Below are 23,465 nucleotides of genomic sequence, written 5' to 3' on the forward strand. Positions count from 1 at the left end.
AATGATAAGGTATGCACAGCTGTCATTGACTAGTTTCTTGGATGACAGTTAGATTAAACAATCATGCTCTAGGCAGCATGGTGAGACAGCCAACAGCAATTGTTTCAGTGTGGTAACATAGCAACTGTAGGAAAAGATAACTTGTACAAGAAAAAAAAAGAAAATGTGTGTGTTTGTTTAATTTGTAGGCTGTTGTTTGACCAATTAATTAAATTATGTTTTCATTGCAGAGTATGAATAAAAAATGAATAATGTGTGGTACACACATGGTACAGTATATACTGGTGTATATGTACATATAAAATTTTCACCTTTAGTAAGTTTAAGGCCCACATGGAGGGGCGACGGTTGGTCATTCCATTCCTATGTAGGTCTACCAGTCTATTAGTTCATCTTATGCCAAAATGCCAACTGACCATATGTACATCATATGTACCATATGTACAGTGATCAGACACTTTAAACACTTCAAGCTGGTTGTATGCCATATGTGTGTTTTTGAATGTGGTGAGTGGTTTGTGGAGAGTCTGAGTGTGCTTTGCTTATCTCTATTCACAGTTTTCTCTGTACAGCGCTGGATCAACTCGGTTGTGTATAAAGCACTATATAAATAAAGTTGACTTCATTTAATTTACGCAAAATAGCAATAGGTTTTTTGCCCGCACAGTTTCTAAAATGTGGAATTTTTGTAGCATTGTCATTTTCAGTTTTCTGAACAGCAGATAAAGGCCTATTCCAGTTTAATGTAACACAAATATAAATTATATTAAGCTACATTGGAATTTATAAATGTTAACCCACTCTTAACCTTTTGTTGTGCAGTGGTCATTGTTTTTTCAGCATCATCGGCTCACTGGTAATCAGGTTTTATCCATCAACAAATGAGAATTGGAAGAGTCCACACTAATCATGCCATGACAAAAAGTTTCTGTTTCACTGCTCTCTTGAGGTTGAAATTTTCAAGCATGTTGCTGCTCTAACGGACTTAAAGCTTATCATTCTTGCTTCTTCTAATTCCTGCCTGGACTATTGCAATGCATTGTTTTTCATTGTTTTAATTAAATTAGCTAAATATATTGGCATTTTTCTGAAGGACTAAACAAGTTATGGCTTATTGGTACATGTTGTGAACTCGTTATTGACAAGCAAGTAGATGTGCCTTCTTGTCCTGATTGGTAGACAGGCAAATAGATGTCTCCTCAGCAGGTAGTTGCTGAGAGTGTATCCCGTCAGCCTGATAAACCCCTGTGCATGGAAGTGCATACACATGGACATGTGGATAGCCAATCAGAAAGAAACTCTCAAAATCCTGATAGTTGTGGCCAACTAAGCGTTGAGTAGATATCAGATGCTCCATGTAAGTGTGGGTGGAGTGTCTGAGGCTAAGACTAGGTGATCAACATCTCGTTTTTTTCATCCCTTTCTAGAACCTAGGATAGCCACAGAGACTGAATTTTCTACTCTGTGCATATATTTTGCTGACAGCTGCAAGAATTTGGGAAGAATTTCTCTAGTTATTAGGCAATAATAATAATAATTTTATTTGTAATGCGCCTTTCCAATACCCAAAGTGCTACAAAATAAAAATGCAACAAACACCAGACATGTGTACATGCTATGTGTATAAAGCCCTAGCCTAGACAAACAACTAAATTATTAAGCAGCAGTAGTAAAACTAAGCAAGGAAAATAAAACAAATAATGCAAAATAAAGTTGCGGCACAGATTGCTAACATCAAAGAATACATTAATCTGAAGGATTATTTCTAGATATTTTTTAAATCTTCTATAATCATCTGAAGTTAAGGCAAAAGGAATTTTTTGGTTGTGTTTGTTGCTGGAATTATAGTTTTTGATGTGAATCATTATCGTCACTTTATAGGCAAATTATTGTTTAGAATATATGTTGTTCTTCTGGCCTTGATAAGGCTGCATGATAAGCCTGTGATGCATCTTAACCTGGTAGTATTCCTAAACATGCTGGGTTTGTTTTTGTGTATATCTCACAACACTAAATGTATATGTAAAAGCGTTATTTTCCTCAGAAAGTGTTGCAACATTTCAGGTGTTGACCAACATTTGTCAGAGAAAGTTGAATGGAAAAATGTCATTCGCAATCTTAAAATATTTCTGTTTCCATAGCCTACATTGACAGGTTTTTTGAAGCATTAAAATATTTTTCATAAAAAATCCTTTGGATGGAAAAGTTGCTAATGAAGGCTTGTTCATGGTTGGATTGCCAGTATTTGTGTTAACAAAGTTTGACTTGAATTCTGTGAAATATGTCTTGAGGACTGCAGTGCACTGGTATCAGCAAGACATTTCTCTAACAGCTTACAGAAAACCTATAAATCTCTGAGACAGTAGACTTTTGAATTGTGAACACTAGTCGTATTCCCAGTTGTAGAATTGTCGGTTGTCTGTTTTGTGCCCCTTTATCCAGTCAAGCAGACACAATGATTTTCCCACAGCTTTTTTCCACTGTGTGCAAATCAAGTATTTTTAACTTCTATTCATTTGCCAGCACTTTTCTACAAGAAGTGGATGTCTCCCACTCCTTTTTGCTTTATTTATTAATGGGAAAATATGTGCAACTCTTTTGTGATTTTTCCCACTGTTTATTTGTGCATTAAAATCCCCCAGATGGATCAGATTTGTTGAGCAATAGGATAGTGCCTCATATCCATTGCTGCATCAGGGATTTAGGTCCTGAGAAAGAGTGTGGTGTTTCTCTGATTTCAGACACAAGTGCAGTCCTAAGCAAACATAGTTATTCAAACATTTGAAGATAATTTGATTTCATTTGATACAGACTACCACAATTCCATATTACAAAGCACATAAATAAAACAATGAATGAACTAAATGAGTAATAAATTCTTCATTTGAGGCAGGCCAGGTGTTATAAGCTACACCAAATGTCCATTTGTGTTTATTAAAATCATTTTTCTTAGATGACTATTATAAGTCAAGCGTTGTTATCTCATGACTGTTGATAGTAGGATTTTTTTCCTTGTTAACTAAAGTCATGCACATATTTTGTCATACTGACTATCAAAGTTTCCCCCAAATGTTCTGTTGATTGGCAGAAGGATCTATTCACATTACAACAAAACTGGGTGTCTCAAAGAGCTCCCTACTTTAGTAGTCAGAGTACTGTTTAGGGAATCATTGTCAAAATTGTTCCAATGCACTTGAACTTTTGTTCTCACAATTTACCATAAAAATGAGTCAGCCTTGACTGTTCACTATGCTCCCTGACCAGAAATAACGTCATACCTGAAGCTCGATTTTCCGAAAGTTTTTAAATGGAGAACGAATGCTGTATGTTTTCTCCTGCCCCTGGAAAAAGTGTTAAATATATATTTTTTTCACAGTTTTGAATAAAAAGGTCTACAAGTTTTGTTCTCGCAAGACACTTTATCACAGTTTATTATTCATCAGTTTTCTACTAACTGAAACATTCACAGCAACCTGTAGGCTACTTGGCGAACCAGTTGCATTTGTTCCTGTTTTAACTTGCTCATATGCTTTGATGTTAAAATTTACCACTTACTATCAAGAAAATAATCACACATTATATTAAGTGTAATAACACAAGAACATGTTGTATTTCATATGTATTGCGCTGAATTTATTCATTTTATGAACACAGCAAACAGTAAAGTAGCCTCACTTGCTATCAGGTTTACTAGGTCCATTCAGAAATATTCAGTTACATTGAACTTTTTCTTTTCTTCACTGAAAGGATCAGGTTTAATGTTACTGAAGTGTTAATTAAATGTCTATACAGTTGTCAGTTGACTGTATTTTAGCTATAGCTGCTATGAACTGAGATTTTTGTGATTTGGATAGCTCTTATTAGTTAAACATTTAGTGAATAGCAAACTTAGTGCGACGTTCATAGAGACCTGATGACTAGCCGATACTGATAGTCGACTATGGTTAGTTAACGTTTTACATAATGCTATATTAACATACAAATGAAAGACAAACAGATCCAACTCTGAAATGACATTTTACTATTGAGTCAGTAAGAATGTACAAGCAGCGCAAAATCTACATTGATGTTGTTCCTGCCAACCACCCCCCTCTTCAGAGGACTATTAGGACTTTGTTATTTATTTTGTAATATTATAAAATATTACATATGCATGAAGGTACAGTCATAAGTGGGGGGAAGGGAAACAAGTGATACAAATCAGAGAGCAAAAAAGGAAGAAAAGGAGAAAAGAAAAGAAAGAGGAAAAAAAATAAACACTTGTAGGTACATCATATTTCTAGTAGTTTGGCTCAATTAATAGCATTGCCCTTTGCTAGCGTTGTGTGCATGCGTGTGTGTATGTATGTATTCCAATGTATGATCGTATGGTGGGGTTTCTAGTTTGTGGGATGGCTCTGGGGGGTTAAATCTTGTGACTAGTAGTTTTGGAGGTTACTATATGGCTTTGCAGGGCTTTTATCAGAAGTGTCCAGGCTGGCTCTGGGTTATTGTTTTTGATATTGATGGATTCTGAGAGTTTTTCCATTGATATATAATCCATTAATTGGTTTTTCCAGTAGTTAATGCTAATGTTATGTTTTGTTTTCCAGTTCATGAGTATGGTTTTCTTGGCGATGGTTAGCGCTATGAGAAGCATTCTATTATTTTCTTTTGTCATATTGGTTGTTGATATGTCTCCTAGCAGGCAGAGTGATGGTGATGGTTGGATGTGGCTGACAAAGGCGTGGGATAGGAAGATGATGATTTCTTGCCAAAACTGATGAACGGGTGTGCAGTGCCACATGGCATGGATATAGCTGTCATTTGTGTTTTGGGTGCATTGTGTGCAGATTGCTGTGTTTGTGAATGCCATTTTAAACATTTTGTGTGTGGTGTAGTGCACTCTGTGGATGATTTTATGCTGAATAAGTTGTAGGTTGGTGCTCTTGATCATGTGGTGATTATTATTGCATGTCCAGAAATCTGCATCAGGAGCTAATGATAAGTCTTCCTCCCATTGTCTGAGTGGTGCAGTAATTGTGAGGTTTGATTTAGTTATTATTTGATATATTTTGGATAGTAGTTTTTTAGTAGTGGTGATGTTAATAAATTCTGAGATTGGAATTGGTAAGTCTAGTGTTTTTGAGTTGATTTTAGGACGTATTACTGATCTTAGTTGTTGGCATTGTAAAAAACTGAGTGCTCCTGATGCCATATTTCTGGATTAGTTGTGGGAGTGACATAAAGGTATCGTTGTGATAAACATGTTTAAGATGTGTGATGCCTTTTTCCATCCAGGTGGAGAAATTTAATGTTTTTTTTTATTGATGATAAAGTCCGGGTTATACCAGATGGGAGTGTAGATAGTTGGTGTGAGGACTGAATTTGTTATCTTGTGAAGTGACCACCAAGCTGTCAGAGTTGTTGCCACTGTTATATTGTTAAAACATGGGTGTTTTTTAATTGACTGACTGATAAATGGTAAATCGGATATTTGGATGTCTTTGCATAATGCCTGTTCTATATCGATCCATGATCTGTCTGTTATGTTGGAGTTTTTCCATTTTAGTATGTATTGGAGCTGATTTGCAAGGAAATAGTGGAAGAAGTTTGGGGCTTCTAGGCCGCCGTGAGACTTTGAGTTTTGTAATGCGGAGAGTTCAATTCTGGGTGGTTTATTTTTCCAAAAAAAATTTGGTTATTGTAGTGTCCAAAGATTTGAACCAAACAGGTGGGGATTGAATGGGGATCATTGAAAATAAATAGTTTATTTTAGGTAATATTGTCATTTTGATTGCAGCTTTTCTACCGAGAAGGGAGAGGGGAAGGATTGTCCAGCGTTGAAGGTCATTGGTTATTGTTTTGGTTAATGGATTAAAGTTAAGTTTAAACAACTGACAGTTTGGGGAAATGTTAATACCCAGATATGTGATGTAATTAGTGCCTTCAGGGATGGGTAGTGTTTTAATTTTATCATTAAGCTTATTCATATTTAGTAGAAGAATTGTGGATTTTGACCAGTTGATGGAATATTCTGAGATTTTTTTTTTAAGTTTCAGTAGTTTTAATAATAGTTATTGATGTGATTGGGTTTTGTAAAAAAAAACAAGATATCATCAGCATACAGGCTAATTTTGTGTTCCATGTTAGATGTTTGTATTCCTTTTATATTTATGTTTTGACGTATTGTGGTTGATAGTGGTTCGATAAAGATGGAGAAGAGGAATGGAAAGAGTGAGCATCCTTGTCTAGTACCTTGGTGCAGTGTGATAGGTTGTGATATAACCCCGTTAGTGTTGACTGTGGCTTTGGGTGAGGTGTATAATATCTGGATCCATTTAATAAATAATTCTCCAAATCCCATCTTATGTAGTGTGATAAATAGGAATTTCCAGTTTACTCTATCAAAAGCTTTTTAGGCATCCAGTGTTATAATTGCTGTTGGTATTTTTTGGTGAGAGGTGTAGTCAATTAGATTTAACATTCTGCGCATATTGGTAGTTGAATGACGGCCTTTGATGAAGCCTGTTTGATCGAGATGTATTAAATCATGGATTTCTGTCTCAATTCTGCTGGCTAGTGCTTTACTTAGCACTAGCCAGCACTACTCTGAATTCATGAGTGATAGTGGTCTATAGCAAGACGGTAAAAAAGGGTCTTTGTTTGGTTTAAGGTGAAGGGTGATGGTTGCAGTATTCATGTTAGCTGGTAATATCATGTTTTGTTTAGTTTCTGATATCATTCTGTGAAAAAGTGGGGCTAGGGTTGGCCAGAAATGTTTATAAAACTCAGCAGGGAATCCATCTGGGCTGGGAGCTTTGTTGTTAGGCATGTGATTTAGGGTATTATAGAATTCTTCTTGCGATATTGGTTCGTCGAGTGTTTGTTTTTGTTTGTCGGTTAATTTTGGTAGATTGATGTTGTTCAGGAATTTATTAATGTCTTCTAATTTAGGTTCTTGATCTGTTGAATATACCTTTTCAAAAAAAAACTCGGAAAAAGTATTGTTAATTTCTTCAGGTGAATGTACAGTTTCTCCTGACGAGTTTTTATAACTGGAATTATTGTTTTTTTTTCTTTATTTTGCTTAATGAGATTTGCCAAGTACTTTCCTGATCTGCTGGTGTATTCAATGTTTTCATGTCTTTGTATCAGGAACTTGGTTTTCTTATTTGTCATTTCATTAAGCTCATCTTTAAGTTCTCTTAACAAATTTTGTTTGTCTTCAGATGGGTAGTTGATGATCATGTTCTCCAATTCTTTAATTTTTGATTCTAGATTTACTTCATTCTCTGTTTCTTTCTTTTCTTGTAAGTAGCATGTAATATTATTTTTGCTTTTAATACTGCTTTGCCCGTCTCCCATAACAGTGATGACGAGATTTCTGGAGAATCATTTATTTCTAGAAAGGACGCCCACTCTCTTTTGATGTAGTTACTGAATTCCTGATTGTTGAGTAATGATGTGTTAAAGCGCCATGTAAAGGTTGTTTTGAGTCGTTGGTTCCCATTCCATATGTTTGAGATGGGGGCATGGTCAGTGATTGTGATAGGCTGAATTTATGTATGTGAGATGTTTGACATCAAAGAGTTGCTAATTAGAAAATGGAAAGAATTATGTGCTGAAGAATGGAAGGTGAATTCTTTGGTATTAGGATGTTTTAGTCGCCGTCCATCGGCAAGACCAAAATCGTGCATGAACTGTTTTATCGTTTCAGTGGAGTTCCAACAACGTGATGTAAATATGGGCAGATCTGTCCAAGGATGAGTCTAGAACTGTATTAAAATCACCACCTATTATTACTGAGGAATAAGATATGTTGAAAACCTGTGTGAAGAAGTCATGGAAGAATGTAGGGTTATCCGTATTTGGGCCATATACACTTGCAATGGTGAAAATGTTGTTAATCTTAATTACATTGTAACTACTGCCGAGAGGCTGGAATCATTGGAACCTTCAACAAACTGAGCTAGTTAAAATTTTTTCCTCTTCATGCTTGCATATTAGGTCCTATTCCTACAAGTTTCCTCAAAGAAATTTTGCTAGAAATAACCAAGCCTATTCTGAATATAATAAACTCCTCTCTTAGCCTTGGCTAAATTCCAAAAACTTGATCCCTTGATCCATGCGAGCTATCTCTTATTATTCTCTAACCAAGGAAATGTATCTTTGCTGGCTCTGCTTGATCTTGGTGCAGCATTTGATACAAAAGACCACTCTACTCTTACTAGATAGACTAAAAAACCTTGTACAAGTAACAGGAATAGCTCTTTCTTGGTTCAGGTCTTGACTGATCGCTTTCAGTTTGTGAATGTAGATGGCTTGTTCATACAAAAGTAAAGTATGGTGTTCCACAGGGTTCTGTTTTAGGACCTTTATTATTCACATTATATATGCTACCACTGGATACCATTAACACTACGCTGATGACACGCAATTGTATGTACTGACCAAATCAGATGATAAACTTAATCAGATGATAAAATTTAATAAGGTTGAGGACTGTGTAAAAGACTATAAAAAAAACAGTATAAAAAACACATGTTCTTCTTGGTCCAAAAGCTGCTAGAAACAAACTGTCTAATTTAACTCATAAACATAATTGTTTCTCAGTTGCATCAGGTACATCTACAAAACCTTGGTGTTACGATAGATCCTGATCTGTCCTTCAATGCACACATAACATATATTACTAAAGTAGCTTTCCTCAATCTTTGTAATATTGCCAAATTACAGAACTACAGAATGCCGAAAAGCTAGTATATGCATTTATTACCTCAAGGCTGGATGCCCTGCTGTCTGGATGTTCCAGCAAAAAAAAAGCCTTAACAAGCTTCAGTTAGTCCAGAATGTTGCAGCCAGAGTCCTTACAAGAACTGGAAAGCTTGACCATATCAGCCCAGTTTTATCAAGCCTACACTGGTTGCCAGTTAAATTCCGCATTGAGTATAGAATACTTTTACTGACATAGAAAACTCAAAATGGCTTTGCCACTTTTTTTGCCATTTGAGTGAATTTCTCTCTTATTACAAACCATCACACCTACATAGATCACAAGCTGCTGGCTTACTATTATTATCTAGAATTAATGAAGTTACATCAGGGGTAGAGCCTTTTCATATGAAGTTTTTCATTTAAGTTTGTTGACTGTGGAATGGAGGGCTGCTGACATCTCAGGGAGCACTCATGTCTCTGTTACCCTCTGGCTCTCCCTTTCAGTTAGTCTGTAATAGCTAAACCTGCCGGGTTCTCTGTTGCACTCTGTTGACACTGTATATTTTAATCAGTCTGTCTTAACAGAGCTAACTCTCTGTGTGTTCTTTGCTGAGCTGAACACCTGCCCATTCTGTGCGGTCTAATGCTGTTGAATTATTTGCCTTGATTGAGTGCGCACTGCTTGCCTGTCTCCTGGACCAGTTTGTACACCATGGAGCTTCAGGTACAATGCTGTGCAGACCTCACCTGCATGAACTGACCCTCCTGATGATGCTGGTGCTGCACAGACCCGAACTGTTTAATCATAGCCATTGCTTCACCTGCTTTCCCCCCCTTGTTTGTATTTTAATATTTTATACTAATGGTAAAACCTTTCCTCTGTTCATAGTGCTCTTTTTTTTATTGTTTGCTGTCTGGTGTCAACCAGAGGAGGATGGGTTCCCTTTCTGAGTCTTGATATTTCGCAGGGTTTCTTCCGCTTGCTCTTAGAGAGTTTTTCCTTTCCGCTGTTGCCATTGGCTTGCTCATAGTGGCTTGGACCCAGATTTTGCTGTAAAGCTGTTTTGCAACAATGGCTATAGTAAAAAGCACTATATAAATAAACTTTGATTTGACTTGACTAACTTACCAAAGCGGTTTAGCCCCCTGGCTGCGCAGGCACCCGGTAATGTTTGTAAACAGGAAACCCATCTATGGCTTTCTGTAATGTGTCTCATTACAGAATGGTGCCATTGCACCAGATTTTGTGTACACTTGCATGTATACACACACAAATTAGGTGTTGGAGAGGGAAAGAGTTTGTATTGGACTTGGTCTCACTCGTAGGGGTCTGCAGTTACTGGACTGGACCTTGCCACTTCTAGGGTTTAACAGACTGCTATTCAGTGAAAAATATGGCTGTATCTCTGTCCAGGGATAACACCATGTATACCATTTGTTTCACATGTGAAATCCTACGCATGTTCTTCAAATTTGTTTTTTACCTGTTCTTGGAAGAATTTATGTGTAAAGCAGTTTGATTGTTGTGTGGTGCTTTACATCAACAGAAAGCCCTCTCAGCTTGGGGTAATGTTGATGTGTTGATTTAGTTTTGACTTAACATTGAGTGTGTTTACATGCATTTAATAATCGATTGAGTAATCAGATAATGGAAAACTCCAGGTCTGCATGAGTCTAGCAATAATCAGATTTCTGCTTGTTAACATAAAACTCAAATGTCATGATGTGACTAAACATCAATCCACTTTACCAAAATATAAATATACATCATCTAGAAGATGAAGAATATTTAAATCCTTCATTTTGTCAGTCAAGTTAAACTTGATTTATAAAGCAGTTATAAAGGCGTCCAAACCCCCATGAGCAAGCCAGTAGCAACAGTGGCAAGGAAAAACTCAGTAAGAGCAAGAGGAAGCAACCTTGACAGAAACCAAGACTCAAAAGGGAAACCCTTCCTCCTCTGGTCGACACCAGAGAGCAAAACAGTAACGCAAGAGCAATATGTACAACAAATAAGGTTTTTGTATATAATATTAAAAATACAGAAAAGGGGAAGAGCAGGTGAAGCAATGGCCATGATTAAATAGTTTGAGTCTGTGCATGTAGCAGTATCATCAGGAGGGTCAGTGGCATGTAGACATCAGACCGCACAGGATGGGCAGGTGTTTAGCAAAGAAACACACAGACAGTTAGTTCTGTTAAGAGAGATTACATTATACAATGTTAAAAGGTCAGCAGAGACTCCAGCAGGACTAGCTATTACAGCCTAACTAAAAAAGAGAGCTGGAAGGGAACAGAGACATGAGGGCTCCAAGATGTCAGAGCTTCTCCACTCCATCATCAATAAACTTGAGTAAACGTGCGAGAGTAGTTTACCATAATACCATAATACATAATGTCCATGAACCACCAGGTCTGCACCTTTTAGACTTTACTAAACAAGTGGGTTTTTAGCCTAGACTTAAAGACTGAGGCTGTGTCCGAGTCCTGAACACTGACTGGAAGATTATTTTAAAGCTGGGGGACTTTGTATGAAAAGGCTCTACCCCTGATGTAACTTTATTAATTCTAGATAATAATAGTAAACCAGCAGCTTGTGATGTAAATAGGCATGATGGTTCATAATAAAAGATAAGTTCACTCAGGTACTCAGGGGCCAGGCTGTTCAGAGCTTTATATGTCAGTAAAATAATTTTGTACTCAATGCGGAATTTAACTGGCAACCAGTGTAGGTTTGAAAACTGGGCTGATATGGTCATACTTTGTAGTTTTTTGCAAGGACCATGGCTGCAGCATTCTGAAGGCTTTTGCTGGAACATCCAGACAACAAGGCATTAGAGTAATCCAGCCTTGAGGTAATAAATGCATGAACTAGCTTTTCTGCATCCTGTAGAAACAGTGCATTTCTTAATTTGGCAATATTGCGAAGATGTAGAAAAGCTATTCTAGTAATATTGGTTGTGTGTGCATTGAAGGACAGATCAGGATTGATTGTGACACCAAGGTTTTTTTTTGTTTTTTTTTTTAATAGATGTACCTGATGCAACTGAGAAACTATTAAGTTTAACCATTTATTAGACAGTTTGTTTCTAGCAGCATTTGAACCAAGTAGAAGAACCTCTGTTTTGTTTGAGTAGGAGGAAGTTACTCAACATCAAGTCTTTTATGTCCTCTACACAGTCCTTGATCTTATTAAATTGAAGTTTAGCATCTGGTTTGGTCAGTGCATACAATTGTGTGTCATCAGCGTAGCGGTGGAAGTTGATGCCGTATTTACTGAAAATGATACCCAGTGGTAGCAAATACAATGCGAATAACTAAAACGGAGCCTTGTAGAACACGAGCAAAGGATTTGCCTTTCACATTCACAAACTGATAGCAATCAGTCAGGTAACATCTGAACCAGAAAAGAGCTATTCCTGTTACTCCTACAAGGTTTTATAGCCTGTCTAGTAAGATGGAGTGGTCTGTTGTATCAAATGCCGCACTAAGATCAAGCAGAACCAGCAAAGATACGTTTGCTTGGTCAGAGAATAATAAGAGATCATAAACACTGTCTCTACTGTGATGAGGCCTAAATCCAGATTTTAACTTTTCATGAGATGGATCTGTAATTTTGATTGAGATAAATTTATTATTGACAGAAGAGGCTTGGTTATTTCTGGCAAAAATTCTTTGAGTAAAGTTGTAGGAATAGGATCTAATATGCAAGTAAGCTTTTGAGGTGGAAATAATTTTAACTTGCTATTTGTTGAAGTAAGGTAAAAGATTCCAGCCTCAGTAGTTATACTGTACACAAGATATGGACTAGCTTTGTAGGGCAGCAGGTTTATAGAGGTTAACTGTGTGTTTTGAATTTTTGCCCGATTGTTTTAATTTTATGATTTGAGAAATTCATAAAATTATCGCTGCTGTAGGCTAATGGCATCTGGGGTTCAGTAGGTTACTTATCTAGGATTATTTTTATTATTTTTAATCAGAGAGGAGAGAAAAGTTGAGCGTGCTGCAGTAAGTTTTTCTGCCTTACTCTTACTTTCTAATAAAGCGATATTATCTAGAGTAGAACAAAAAGTATACTGTAAGCCCATATCTAATTTGATAGGTTCAGACAGACAGCTGATAGAAGCTGATTTAACTGTTAAGATAAATTGCACTCATTTACACTAAGAACTACTTAATTCTGCATAGCTTACTCAGGTATGGTATCGGATTTGGTGACGGCAAGTACTTAAAATGTGTACTCGTACTTGTACTCAGTCTGAAAAATATGGTATCAGTGCATTCTTACCAATGAGCCATTGCTATTGCTAATACAAGTCTTTATAAAAACTATTGTTTTCCGGCAAATCATCAAAGACTGAAAGTGCTTTTTCTATACTACTCACTGGATTTTTATTGCATCCTCTCAAGCTTGAATTTGAAACAACCAGTGAAGTCTCAAGGTCAGTTGTTATTTTAAAAATCTTGCCTTTTATGCACTAAATGGCTACAAGATATGAATTAATCAGTCTGGCCTGACTTATTCTGACCAAAGTGTTTACAAATCCGTCAGTGACGCTCTGAATATCATTATATCTCTCTATGATTAAAGTAAGGAAAAAGGGGTACTAACATACATAAAGACTTAAAACTTTGCAAATATCTGTATGTTCCTAAATTACACAGGAAGTCAGGCATTATTTATACTGCATTATTTTATCCAGTCACTAGAGGGAGCTTCAACAATAATTGGAAATGGTGTACTTCAAAACATAGAAGCAGTCATACTTCTTACTGTATTTATCTAGTGTAAGAACAAATTAGTCCAAGTCATGCCTTCCACCGAGTCTAATAATAGCGCAAATACAAGTCTATGAAAATTAATCAGTTTTTGTTTTTTGTTAAAAAGGTTCAAATTTGTCCTTTATAACTCCTCCACAAGTTTTCATTTACTTTCCTCAAACCTGACCTTAAAACTGTCTGCGGGGTCTGAAGGTAAATAATTATTTAAAACATGGCTTATAAGCATACTGTGGCTGCAAGATTAGAATTAATTGCTGCGACCTGACATTTTGACTGAATGGGTTTTAAATCTTAAGTGTCTGATTTGTAAATTAATTTGAAACATATGTACAGAATCACAAGCTGAGGGTATATGCTAAAAGAAAACTCCTGTTCTTTTTCTTAATAATGACAATAAATAAAAGTTGAGAACAATCTGCTATAAATGGCACTTGATTCCTTAATTCTCAATACAATTCTTCTGAAATAACAGTGCTGCAGTGAGCAGCTTGTGGCTCACCTTGATTCCCCATCGGGGTAATGGACGGATCTATATAAAGCATAGGGTATATATCTTTTAGGGATCTTAATCATAGGAAATGGAGGTCTTTCTTAAAGGTCAACCATCTGCTGCATGTCTTATACGACCAGAGGCTTACACTTTGTACATCTGCAGATTGCCACTTGCAGCTATATTATTATAATATAATGTATTATTGGATTATGTATTATATATATATTTCAGTTTTAATCATTCAGTGGCCAAGTTGTATTTTTCTGCCTTTTTTTGTAAACAACAGTTGTTGGCCCACCACTTTTGAAAGTCTGACAGCACCCCTGGATTAATAAACTTTTTTAGAACAAAAAAAAAAAAAAGTTTTTTAGAACTCAGCAACGCCTTCAGTGTCTACGTAACTGCTTCCTCTTCTATTCTGTTAAGCCATACAATTAAAACTTGTGTTCTTGTCAGACAATTAATGTAAGGACATTACCACAGCTAATAGTAACTGGTCTGTTAAAAGAAGAATGATGGCAGTAGCTCTTGTCTGGTTATGTGAGGCACGAAGAGCCATAATACAGGCCTTTTACAGACACAGTACAAGGATCTGTGGGTCAATGAGCTTGACTGACAGTCACACCCAGATGGCGGGACACTGTGCCATACACATCTGCTCTAATAAAAGCCCGTATTCAAAGCATTCTTTTTTCCAATAATCCGGAGAAGAATCACTTTATTCATAGAATTAGTTTTTTTGCAAAGTGGCAAGTTCAGCTTGGACTCTCACGTCTGATCCATTTCAGAGTCATACATTTAAAATTCCTCAAAACAAAGTGAAATGTTACGTTAGCCAGTGACTCAGCATCCTTTCATGTTAATGTCTAGTTTGTGTTCCAATTTCATAGAAGTATCTCTCCTCTAGGACACAGAGAAAAAGCTCTAAACAGGGTTAGTGAAAGTAATGAGAAGTTCACAGAAAAAGAACAGACATTGCGCTTTAGAAGGGCGCATTTTAAGATGAGACAGTGAGTGAGTAAGGAGGGAAAGAAAGAGGAGGGATGGAGAAAAACTACAGTTTTCTTTCTTTTTTGAAAGAGTGAGAGAACTTGCAGTCTGCTTGCAGCTGCCTCATGGGATTGGCAAAACCTGACTACAGACAAGACTCAGCCATTCTTGGCTACAGTACTGTGTTGTTTAAGTGTGTGTTTCATGACACTTTATAGAAGTTGCTTTTGTTTGTTTTAATTGCAGGGTTTTGGTCAAGTTAATTTGATATTTGTGTTTTAAGATAATAATTTGGCATTTGTGCTTCTCTGTCACTTTGCTGCTGACCATTTAGAGAACTGATGTGTCAAGGTCGATTTAAGATTGATTTCGAGGTAGGACAAAAATATAAAGCAGCGCTTCTTAATTCTAATCCTAAGGACCCATAGCTTCAGCTATTTCAACTAGTCACTGCCCCCAACTCACCTGATCCAGCTCATAAAGGGCTGAAAAATTATTGAATGAGTTAGATAAGGTGTGTTGAGACAGGAAATGTTGCTGTTCTTTGCATCCCCAGGAGCAAGATTAAGAAATACTGATTTAAAGTATTCACAGAATACTGTATGTCTATTGTGATAACACTAGAACAAAACTGAACCATAAATGACAATTGGTTTATTTACTAGCATAAAAGCAAAAGTACTTGCGTAATAATAGTAATAGTGACATGATGCACACCAGATAGGAAAATCAGAATAAGTAATGATTAGGTGGAATCTAACCCCCTCTACCCAAAACAGAAGCACAGAAGAAGAAAAAAAAAAAAGCTACCCACCCATTTTTTTTATTAAATATTTGCTGACTCCTTACTAAGTCAAAATTGCCCATCTTTTCTAATTTTGTGGTTTGTGCTCATGCTCCACCCTCTCCCTAATATATATATATATATATACCCACACACACACACACACACACACACACACACAGTGGTGTGAAAAAGTGTTTGGCCCTTCCCGATTTCTTATTCTTTTGCGTGTTTGTCACACTTAAATGCTTTATAAATGAAGGTCTTTATTATTAAGGGAAAAAGAAATCCAAACCTACAGGGCCCTGTGTGAAAAAGTGATTGCCCCCTAAACCTAATAACTGGTTGGGCCACCCTTAGCAGCAACAACTGCAATCAAGCATTTGTGATAACTGGCAATGAGTCTTTTACAGCACAGTGGAGGAATTTTGGCCCACTTATTTTTGCAGAATTGTTTTAATTCAACCACATTGGAGGGTTTCCGAGCATGAACCGCCTTTTTAAGGTCATGCCACAGCATCTCAATCGGATTCAGGTCAGGACTTTGACTAGGCCACTCCAAAGTCTTAATTTTTTTTTTTTCTTAAGCCATTCAGAGGTGGACTTCCTGGTGTGTTTTGGATCATTGTCCTGTTGCAGAACCCAAGTGCGCTTCAGCTTGAGATCACAAACAGATGGCCGGACATTCTCCTTCAGGATTTTTTGGTAGACAGCAGAATTTATGGTTCCATTTACCACAGCAAGTCTTCCAGGTCCTGAAGCAGCAAAATAGCCCCAGACTATCACACTACCACCACCATATTTTACTGTTGGTATGATGTTCCTTTTCTGAAATGGTAAGGCAAGTGAGGCCTGCAGTTCTTTGGATGTTGTTGTGTCTTTTGTGACCTCTTGGATGAGTCGTCGCTGCACTTTCGGGGTCATTTTGGTCAGACAGCCACTCCTGGGAAGGTTCACCACTGTTCCATGTTTTCGCCATTTGTGGATAATGGCTCTCTCTGTGGTTCACTGGAGTCCCAAAGCTTTAGAAAAGGCTGTATAACCTTTTCCAGACTGATAGATCTCAGTTACTTTGTTTCTCATTTGTTCTTGAATTTCTTTGGATCACAGCATAATGTCTAGCTTTTGAGGATCTTTTGGTCTACTTCACTTTGGCAAGTCCTATTTAAGTGATTTCTTGATTGAGAACAGGTGTGGCAGTAATCAGGCCTGGGTGTGGCTAGGGAAGTTGAACTCAGATTTTCAAAGATGTGATAAACCACAGGGCAAGCAATCACTTTTTCACACAGGGCCCTATATATATATATATATATATATATATAAATATAAGGAAATTACAACCATTTTTCTACAAAGGCTCCTCATTTCAGGGGCTCAAAAGTAATTGGACAAATTAACTTTACCATAAATAAAATGTTCATTTTTAATACTTTGTTGAGAATCCCTTGCAGGCAATGACTGCCTGAAGTCTGGAACCCATGGACATCACCAAACGCTGGTTTTCCTCCTTTGTGATGCTTTGCCAGGCCTTTACTGCAGTCTTCAGTTGTTGCTTGTTTGTGGGTCTTTCTGCCGTAAGTTTTGTCTTAAGCAAGTGAAATGCACGCTCGATCGGGTTGAGATCTAGTGATTGACTTGGCCATTGCAGAATATTCCACTTCTTTGCCTTAAAAAACTCCTGGGTTGCTTTCGCAGTATGTTTTGGGTCATTGTCCATCTGTACTGTGAAGCGACGTCCAATGAACCTTGCTGCATTTGGTTGAATCTGAGCAGAAAGTATATTCCTGTACAGTTCAGAATTCATCCGGCTGCTTCTGTCTTCTGTAACATCATCAATAAACACTAGTGACCCAGTGCCATTGGAAGCCATGCATGCCCATGCCATCACACTGCCTCCACCATGTTTTACAGAGGATGTGGTGTGCTTTGGATCATGAGACGTTCCAAGCCTTCTCCATACTTTCTTCTTCCCATCATTCTGGTACAGGTTGATCTTAGTTTCATCTGTCCAAAGAATGCTGTTCCAGAACTGGGCTGGCTTCTTTAGATGTTTTTTGGCAAAGTCTAATCTGGCCCTTCTATTTTTGAGGCTGATTAATGGTTTGCACCTTATGGTGAACCCTCTGTATTTGCTCTCATGAAGTCTTCTCTTTATGGTAGACTTAGATACTGATACACCTACTTCCTGGAGAGTGTTCTTCACTTGGGTGGATGTTGTGAAGGGGTTTTTCTTCACCATGGAAAGGATTCTGTGCTCATCCAGCACTGTTGTCTTCCGTGGACGTCCAGGCCTTTTTGAGTTCCCGAGCTCACCAGTGCGCTCTTTTTTTCCCCTGAATGTACCAAACTGTTGATTTGGCCACTCCTAACATTTCTGCCATCTCTCTGATGGATTTCTTTTTTTTTCAGCCTAATGATGGTCTGTTTCACTTCCATTGAGAGCTCCTTTGACCGCATATTGTGGGTTCACAGCAACAGCTTCCAAATGCAAATGCCACACCTGGAATCAACTCCAGACCTTTTACCTGCTTAATTGATGATGGATTATCGAGGGAATAGCCCATGCAGCACATGAAATAGCTTTTGAGATAATTGTCCAATTACCTTTGGTCCCTTGAAAAAGAGGCAGCTACCTATTAAAGAGCTGTAATTCCTAAACCTTCCTCCAATTAGGATGTGAATACCCTCAAATTAAAGCTGAGAGTCTGCACTTTAAGCCCATGTTGATTTATACAACTGTATCTTAAATATGTTTTGGTAAACAGTTAAAATGCCAAAATTTGTGTCACTGTCCAAATATTTCTGGGCCTAACTGTATATAAATGTAGGACCACCTCTGCAATAATAGTCTTATAGTCGGACAGTTTTATAGTGTACCTTACAGCCCCCAGTGTGCTACATCTGACCACCCTCTCCCTACTTCACAGACATGGCCTTGTTTTCTCTTAATTAAATCCAGAGGTTTTTGTCATGCTGTGGGCCATGATTTAAGTGTATCATTGGCCTTTTTCCCCCTTGCAGACCTGCAGACAATCACCATCCTTTTTCTTGCTTCTTTCTTACTTAGTCTAAATATGAATAAAATCTGTTTTGTTTCAAAACTCATTCTGCAGTAGTCTCTTACAACCCTGTGCTGCCCCAATCTATGTTTTGAAAGAAGTGGCTCACACAGTTCATTATCAAGACCATACTTACAGGACAGCAGAGTTTAGTTGCCTTAGATACAGTGTCTTTGCAATAACTTCCAGATGCAAACTTGGCAGGAAAACCTCTTGACCAAGCCAGGTGTTTACTATAGTATTTAGAGTGTATGTGCATGTACTATTCAGATGGAGTGAGTGGTCTGCCTAAGATGTACTGATTTTCATAAAAAAACATTAAAGCATGAAGAGCTCATGAAATAGTAAATGTTTAGCAATTACCTTTTCTGGATTCTACAGGTTTAGTTACAAGGTCTACAGTTAGTTAGCCTTGTAGAGTTAGTTATGTGCTGTACCAATGGGGTGTGTGTGTGTGTGTGTGTGTGTGTGTGTGTGCGTGCATATATATATATATATATATATATATATATATATATATATATATATATATATATATATATATATATATACACACACACACCCCCACCCCATTTCCAAAAAAGTTGGGATGCTGTGCAAAATGCACATAAATACAACAAATAAATACAGTTGAAAATAGATGGCAGGAGTAAGTATTTGGTCTATTATTAGGACTAGAGAGATAACTAAACTTACCAGCACATAAGGCATCTCTATAAGCATACTAAGCACATTTAGCTTCCAAAAAGCATATTAACAAGTGTCTGTCTGACTGGTCGGTGTACACCACCAGGCTGATGAATTGGTTACCAGTAGGGGTGGTGATTCGATTCAGAGGGCTGCGATACGATGATGAAACGATTATTGTTGCATCTTGATGCATCTTTTTTTCTATACAGCATTTCTTTTTTTCTCACTGTGTGACAACTTGGTACTTTTAAAGCAAAGTATTTGTAATAGTCCATAATGAATCTTTTATTAATGAAACAAACAGAAGTGAACTGGAAGGCTCTCTTTCACTGCTCTTGTTTGGAGCACGTGAGACGCTAGCTGCCACTCATCTGTGATAAAATGCACTGAGTGACATAAGATCCTGTGGCAGCGGATGTCCACACAGCACGTTACAGCTATCCTACCCGTTTTCTTCAGTGTTTTCGTAACTTCATTGTTGGTGTTGTTGTAGAGTGTTTGGTTCACTGCATCAGTAAAATATTTTCGAGGCGAGACGCTGTATCTCGGCTCCAAAGTGTGCAACATAGCGTTAAAGCCCTGGTTCTCAACGACTGAGTACGAATGCAATATCCTTGGCAATAAAAGTTGCGATAGAGTTTGTAATTCACTTCGCCTTTTTCGAGTTGGATGAAAGCTTTGACATTGCTTGCTTGTTGCCAGCAACTCTAACCTGATTAATAATTACAGTCAAGATGGTAAAATGGACTCAAAATGTTGTGGCTCTCAAGGGGGTTTGATTTTTGTTGAAAGGACAAAATGACTTTTATTAACATTTGGGTTGCGACCCCTGCACTAGCTTTTTTATGTAGTGTGCATGCCACAGACTGTCTGGGCGCTGCACTTCTGCACTTCCAAGTTCCGCCTTTTGAGTTCCCTCAACATTTCCGTTATCAATTAAAATTTAGAAAATCGATTTTTGACTTTTGTGAATCAATTAAGCATTGTCCACATCCACATTGCGATGCATCTTAGAACGATGTTTCCCCCCGCTCCTAGTTACCAGCACTGAGAACTTTCAGCAGGAAAGCCGGGTTTGGTCTCATTATCACATTCACATTGTCTGGACACAGGGGGCTGACCAGTAATGTGTGTAGCTCGCATATGTGCTTCACTGTAGCCACTGTGAGCAAAAGTTCCATTTTAAGTTAGTCACTTCACAGTAGTTTGCGCCAAGGGAATGGAGCACTGCATATGTAGTCCAGCACCATGGGGAGCTCCCAGGGTGGCGGGTAGGTTGAGCAAGGCGGGCATAGTCTCTGTGCCCCTTTCAAGAAGGCCACAATCAGCTTGTTGGAGCCTGGAGATGGGCCATCGCTCTGAGCCCGACGGCTAGAGAGAGCAGCAACATAGCCTTTCAAAGTTCAGGGAGAAATTTCTTTCTCCAGTAGCTTCTGTGGGAATGAAAGCGCTGTCTCCACAGAGCATGAATGTAGGTCTGTCTGGTTCTTTGAACACCTGTCCATGAACAACTGCCACTTACATAAGGCACGGGTTAAAGAAGCTCTAGCTTTTAGCTAGATCCGAGGTGGCCCTAAGGTCCACAGCTATAGCTGGAGGAACTCTGGTCATGGATGCCTTTCCTGACCCACCAGCTGGTAAAGAAAGTTCCTAAGCACAGGGAACTCCCACAGAATACCCGGTAATAAAGATAGAAGCAGAAGAAATCAGTCATCTCAGCCATCGTGGCACTACCAAGAGTACCTCATGTTTTTCTCTCTGAACTCTGTCTAGGAGAGCTGGAATGAGAGGCAGTGGGGGAAATGCATACAGCAGCTCCCTCAGCTAGTCATGGGTCAGAAAAATTTCAGACTTCTGAAATAATTTATGCCTGTTAATGTTTTTTAATTGAACTATTTATGTTTGAACATTTAAATTTCTTTTAGATGTATCACTTGAGAATTTGGATTTTTTTTTTTCATTTCCCTGTAGCATATCAAAGAATTTCACTATTGAAAAACATAAAATTTAATGCAAATTTTGACAAATGCATTTTTTGTCAGTGATTAACAATGGCATATTATTTACTCTTTTCAGAATTAAATTTAATTTACAGCAATTCAGCTAGGAGACCATATACTGTTTCAGCAAGTAATCACTTGCCTGTAAGGCAGTAACATGCTGTATACAGTTGACTTTAGCCAAATCAAGATGCATTCTGCAAACTGTTGTGCATTTGATATCTACTAGTTAATGGTTGGTTCTCTCTGGTATTTATGCAGTCTCCAGTGATTATTTTGTCCAGTTTACATTAGCTTTTACCAAACATGGTTTCCCAAGCTCACATCTGGAACACTGCTGAGGTTTGGTGTATGTAGCCATGCTGTTGTGTTCTTAACTTTTTGAACCAATCACTGAGCTTGTTGGAGCAATCTGTCATATTTAGATTTGATATAAGCAGACACATGCAGAGGAAGCATGCACTTACAAAGTGCTGTTTTTAGAGAATCATTAGCTGGTAACTAATTGATAGATATTTAAAATCTGCACAACTCTTACTGACTGTCTTCCCTAGCTGAGTAACAAAAGAATGAGTGCAGCCCCTTGTTAACCAATGACCATGATGTGTGTTAACCCATTAACATGCAGCAGTAAAACTACCTTCCTGTCACTCCTGTCCCTTTTTTCATGTCTGTTCCTCCAAAGCATTGGGCTGTCTGTTTCCATATGTATTCTAGCATTCCATTGAACAAGGCTTTGCTTAAAAGGCTACCTGATCCTCAACACTTTCTGAACTTAATAGGAAAGCAGGGCCATAAATCATCTTTATTTTCCCCCATTTCCTAATTTATTACTTTAAAGAAGACCTCAAATGTTCTGTCAAGAGCACTGCAGAAGTAACCTATATGCAGCTTAAAGTCCAATTTAGATGCTAGAGGCAAGTACTGCAAATATCTCACCTTCTAATGAAAATAATTTTTGCATTAATATCCAGTATTATCACTCACTGATTAATTCTTACTGTCATTTAACATTCTTAATTTGTTTTTTCGAACATATGTTTGAAACTTTTTACTAGTCTTATATCATCCATTCCCTTATTTTATTATTACTACTCAAATACATGCATAAGTAAAGTTGTATGTGTGTAATGCTTTCCATCCGAATGGAGGTTGGTTACAATGCAGACTGAAACCACTAGAGTGAACTAATCAACCATTTGACCAAAAAATAAACATACCAAACTGTTACAGTATACATGTGACAATATCTGATTTTGAGCAGAAGAGTAAGCATTTACCCAAATGGGATGTATTATTATCACCTGAAGTAGCTTGTCAGAATTTACCTTTTGATTTGGTTGATTACACATTTCCACACATGATTCTCATTGCAAGTTGTCATATGTGTAATATTGCTGCTATTTTGATAGTGTTCACTGACTGTGTAATTACAGGAATGAGTTGCCTGAAGAAGCCAAAGCAGAAGTGCAGAAAGCTCCAGTCCAAGATAGTCCTGATCCTGACGACCTGTTTGATAACATCTGACTGCCTTCCAGAGATCTAACACAAATAAAAACAAGAAAAAACACATTTTTAAACTCATTTTTAATCTTTATAAATAAATTGTGGACAAATAAATTGTGGTTTAAAAATATATAGCTTATTAAATGAAAAGATGACAGTGATGGTGATAAATAGCCTAACTGACATTTTAGCCCTTGTATGCGCGATGTGAAAACTAAATAAAGAGCTGCATCAGTGACTGACTGCGTTCTGTGTTTACTGAATTCAGCTGTAATTAGTGTATACATTTAAAAAAGATCCGTTTTCAGCGGTTCTTTAGAAAAGAAGATGGTTCTGCTATTGTAACAAGCTTGACATTGTAACAACAGAAGAACCCTTTTGGTGCTATTTAGAACCCTTTTCAGAAAGGTTCTATATAAAACCATCTTCAGCACATTCTCCGTCAATATGACGCACAATGCAGA

General features: G+C 37.5%; 1 protein-coding gene across 4 annotated transcripts in view; it reads left to right on the forward strand.

Moving 5' to 3' along the window:
• Positions 1 to 23,243, forward strand: part of xrcc4 (X-ray repair complementing defective repair in Chinese hamster cells 4) — a 62,239-nt gene extending 38,996 nt beyond the window's left edge. For all 4 annotated transcript variants that reach the window (XM_036595799.1, XM_036595800.1, XM_036595802.1 and 1 more), the window contains one exon: positions 22,932 to 23,243. In XM_036595799.1, coding sequence (XP_036451692.1) covers positions 22,932 to 23,022 — 91 coding nt within the window. In that variant the 3' untranslated portion in view covers positions 23,023 to 23,243. The remainder of the gene's footprint in view (positions 1 to 22,931) is intronic.
• Positions 23,244 to 23,465: the final 222 nt, after the last annotated feature.

The sequence above is a fragment of the Colossoma macropomum genome, unplaced genomic scaffold (assembly GCF_904425465.1).
Source record: "Colossoma macropomum unplaced genomic scaffold, Colossoma_macropomum, whole genome shotgun sequence".
NCBI classification, from domain to species: Eukaryota; Metazoa; Chordata; class Actinopteri; order Characiformes; family Serrasalmidae; genus Colossoma; species Colossoma macropomum.